Here is a 1,990-nt window from a genome sequence, read left to right as displayed (position 1 = left end):
CCTTTGTGGGGATTGGCGCTGCCTGTGCGGCACACGTTATAGTAGCGGTTCCAGTTGACGCAGAGGCCACTGGCATTGAGGTCCTGGCGCCCCGCCCCAAAGTCGTAGACATCATCCTTGGACAGGCAGCACTCACGGCCCTGCTCCTTGAGCGGGGGGATCTCGTGGCAGCCCATGATGCCATTGTCCCCAGACAGGGAGCAGATGAAGGGCATCTCGTCATCCTCCTCTGGCTGGTAATAGGGGGGCAGGGCCACATCACCTTGTCTGTCCAGGGAGTGTGAGTGGGTAGCAAAAGAGAAGGGAAAGGGTCACTGCTAGGAGGACCTGAAGGGGAGAGGCCTGCAGCATGGCAGAACTGGTCCAACAGGCCCTTTTATGCCTCCAGGCCTTTGCACACGCTGTTCCTCCTACCAGGGACACCCTTCTCCCACCTCTGCCATGGTCATAAAAACTCTTACTGATCCACTGTGGTAGAGTTCCAACGTGTCATTCCCTGGGATGCCTTCTCTGACCCTCAAGTAGGAACAACCCTGGGCTCCCTGTGTGTGCACCTGCATTGCTGCTCCTGGGGCACATGTGCCCAGCTCCCCTTGGAGGCCAAGAGCTCACACAGGGTGAGGACTGGGTCTGAGTCACCCAGCATCCCCAGTCCCCACACACTGGATAGTCAGCACAGAGTAAGTGCTCAATAAACAGATGCTGAATTTTATTGATTCAGCAGACGAGGGTCAGCTCCTCTTCCTGCCCTACCCCTTCCCAGCTGTGTAGCATTGGGCTGGTCACTTCTCTTCTCTGGTCCTTGATTTACTCATCTGTAAAGCAGATATGAGAGGCCCAACCCTGCCCATCCTGTAGGATTAATCTATAGTTCACTGCAATTCCAATCAAAGTCCCAAGATGACTTTTTCTGTGGACCTGGCCAGATGGTTCTAAGACTTAACTGGATGAACTAATAGCCAAAAGGCAATTAAAAAAAAGAAAGAAAGAAAGGTGAGGGAAAGCCAGTCCTACTAGAGAGAAAAATACTATACAATGACAAATACAATTATTAATATATTGTGATATTTTATCAGGGACAGAAAGATTAGTGGAACATCATAGAGTGCAGAGACAAACCCATGTATAAAGAGGAACTTATTACAAAGACACATCTAGTCAGTAAGTGGGCACTGACACAGTTGCTATCCATTTGGAAAATGATTTAATTAGATCCCTACCTCACACCATAAATAAAAATAAATTTCTTGAAAGCTTGCTAACAAATAAAGTACATTATCTCATTATTGATTTTTTATATTAATTGCACCTTGAAGTAATAATATATTGGATATATTGGGTTAAGTAAAATATACTCTAAAATTTAAAATAATAAACTCCTGGTAGATTAAAGAATATAAATGCAATGAACATAACCTCAAATATATTACAAGAAAATATGAAAATACTTTTGTTAACTTAGGGTAGTTAAGGCTTTCCTAGATAAGATATGAAATTCACCTTCTCTAACGGAAAATGCCTACAGGATTGGCCACATACAAATGTAAATTTGCTACAAAACAAACTATACCATGCAAAGTAAAAAGACAAGCAACAGCTTTGGATAAAGCAGAGGAAGGCAAACTTTTCCGTAAAGGGCCCAAAAGAAAGAAAACCCAAACCCACTGCTACAAGTCAATTCCAACTCATAGCAACCCCCACTGGGTTTCCAAGACAGTAAATCTTTATGGAAGTAGATTGTCCCATCTTCCTTCTGCAGGATGGCTGGTAGGTTTGAACTGCCAACCTTCCTGGTAGTAGTCAAACGCCTTAAGCACTGCACCACCAGAGCTCCTGTAAAGGTCCAGAGAGTAAATATTTTTTGCAGACGGCATTGTTGCCATCACAACCACTCAAGTCTGCTGTAGTAATATGAAAACACTCACAGGCAACAGATTAACAACTGGGTGTGGGGAGTTCCACTAAAACTTTATTTACAAAAGCATGCAAC

The 1,990-nt window shown here is 44.5% G+C and overlaps 1 protein-coding gene across 1 annotated transcript in view; it reads right to left on the bottom strand.

The window, feature by feature from the left end:
• The window catches only part of CACNA1I (calcium voltage-gated channel subunit alpha1 I), a 150,729-nt gene that overhangs the window by 57,870 nt on the left and 90,869 nt on the right, over positions 1-1,990 (bottom strand). Inside the window, exon 6 of the mRNA XM_007941688.1 lies at positions 1-267. This exon is cut by the window's left edge and continues 32 nt beyond it. Coding sequence (XP_007939879.1) covers positions 1-267 — 267 coding nt within the window. The remainder of the gene's footprint in view (positions 268-1,990) is intronic.

This window comes from Orycteropus afer, unplaced genomic scaffold (genome assembly GCF_000298275.1).
Source record: "Orycteropus afer afer isolate SDZICR_OR568_19922 unplaced genomic scaffold, OryAfe1.0 scaffold00083, whole genome shotgun sequence".
Taxonomy (NCBI): domain Eukaryota; kingdom Metazoa; phylum Chordata; class Mammalia; order Tubulidentata; family Orycteropodidae; genus Orycteropus; species Orycteropus afer.
Note: the sequence above shows the minus strand (reverse complement) of the source record. Positions and strands in the feature narration are given on the sequence as shown.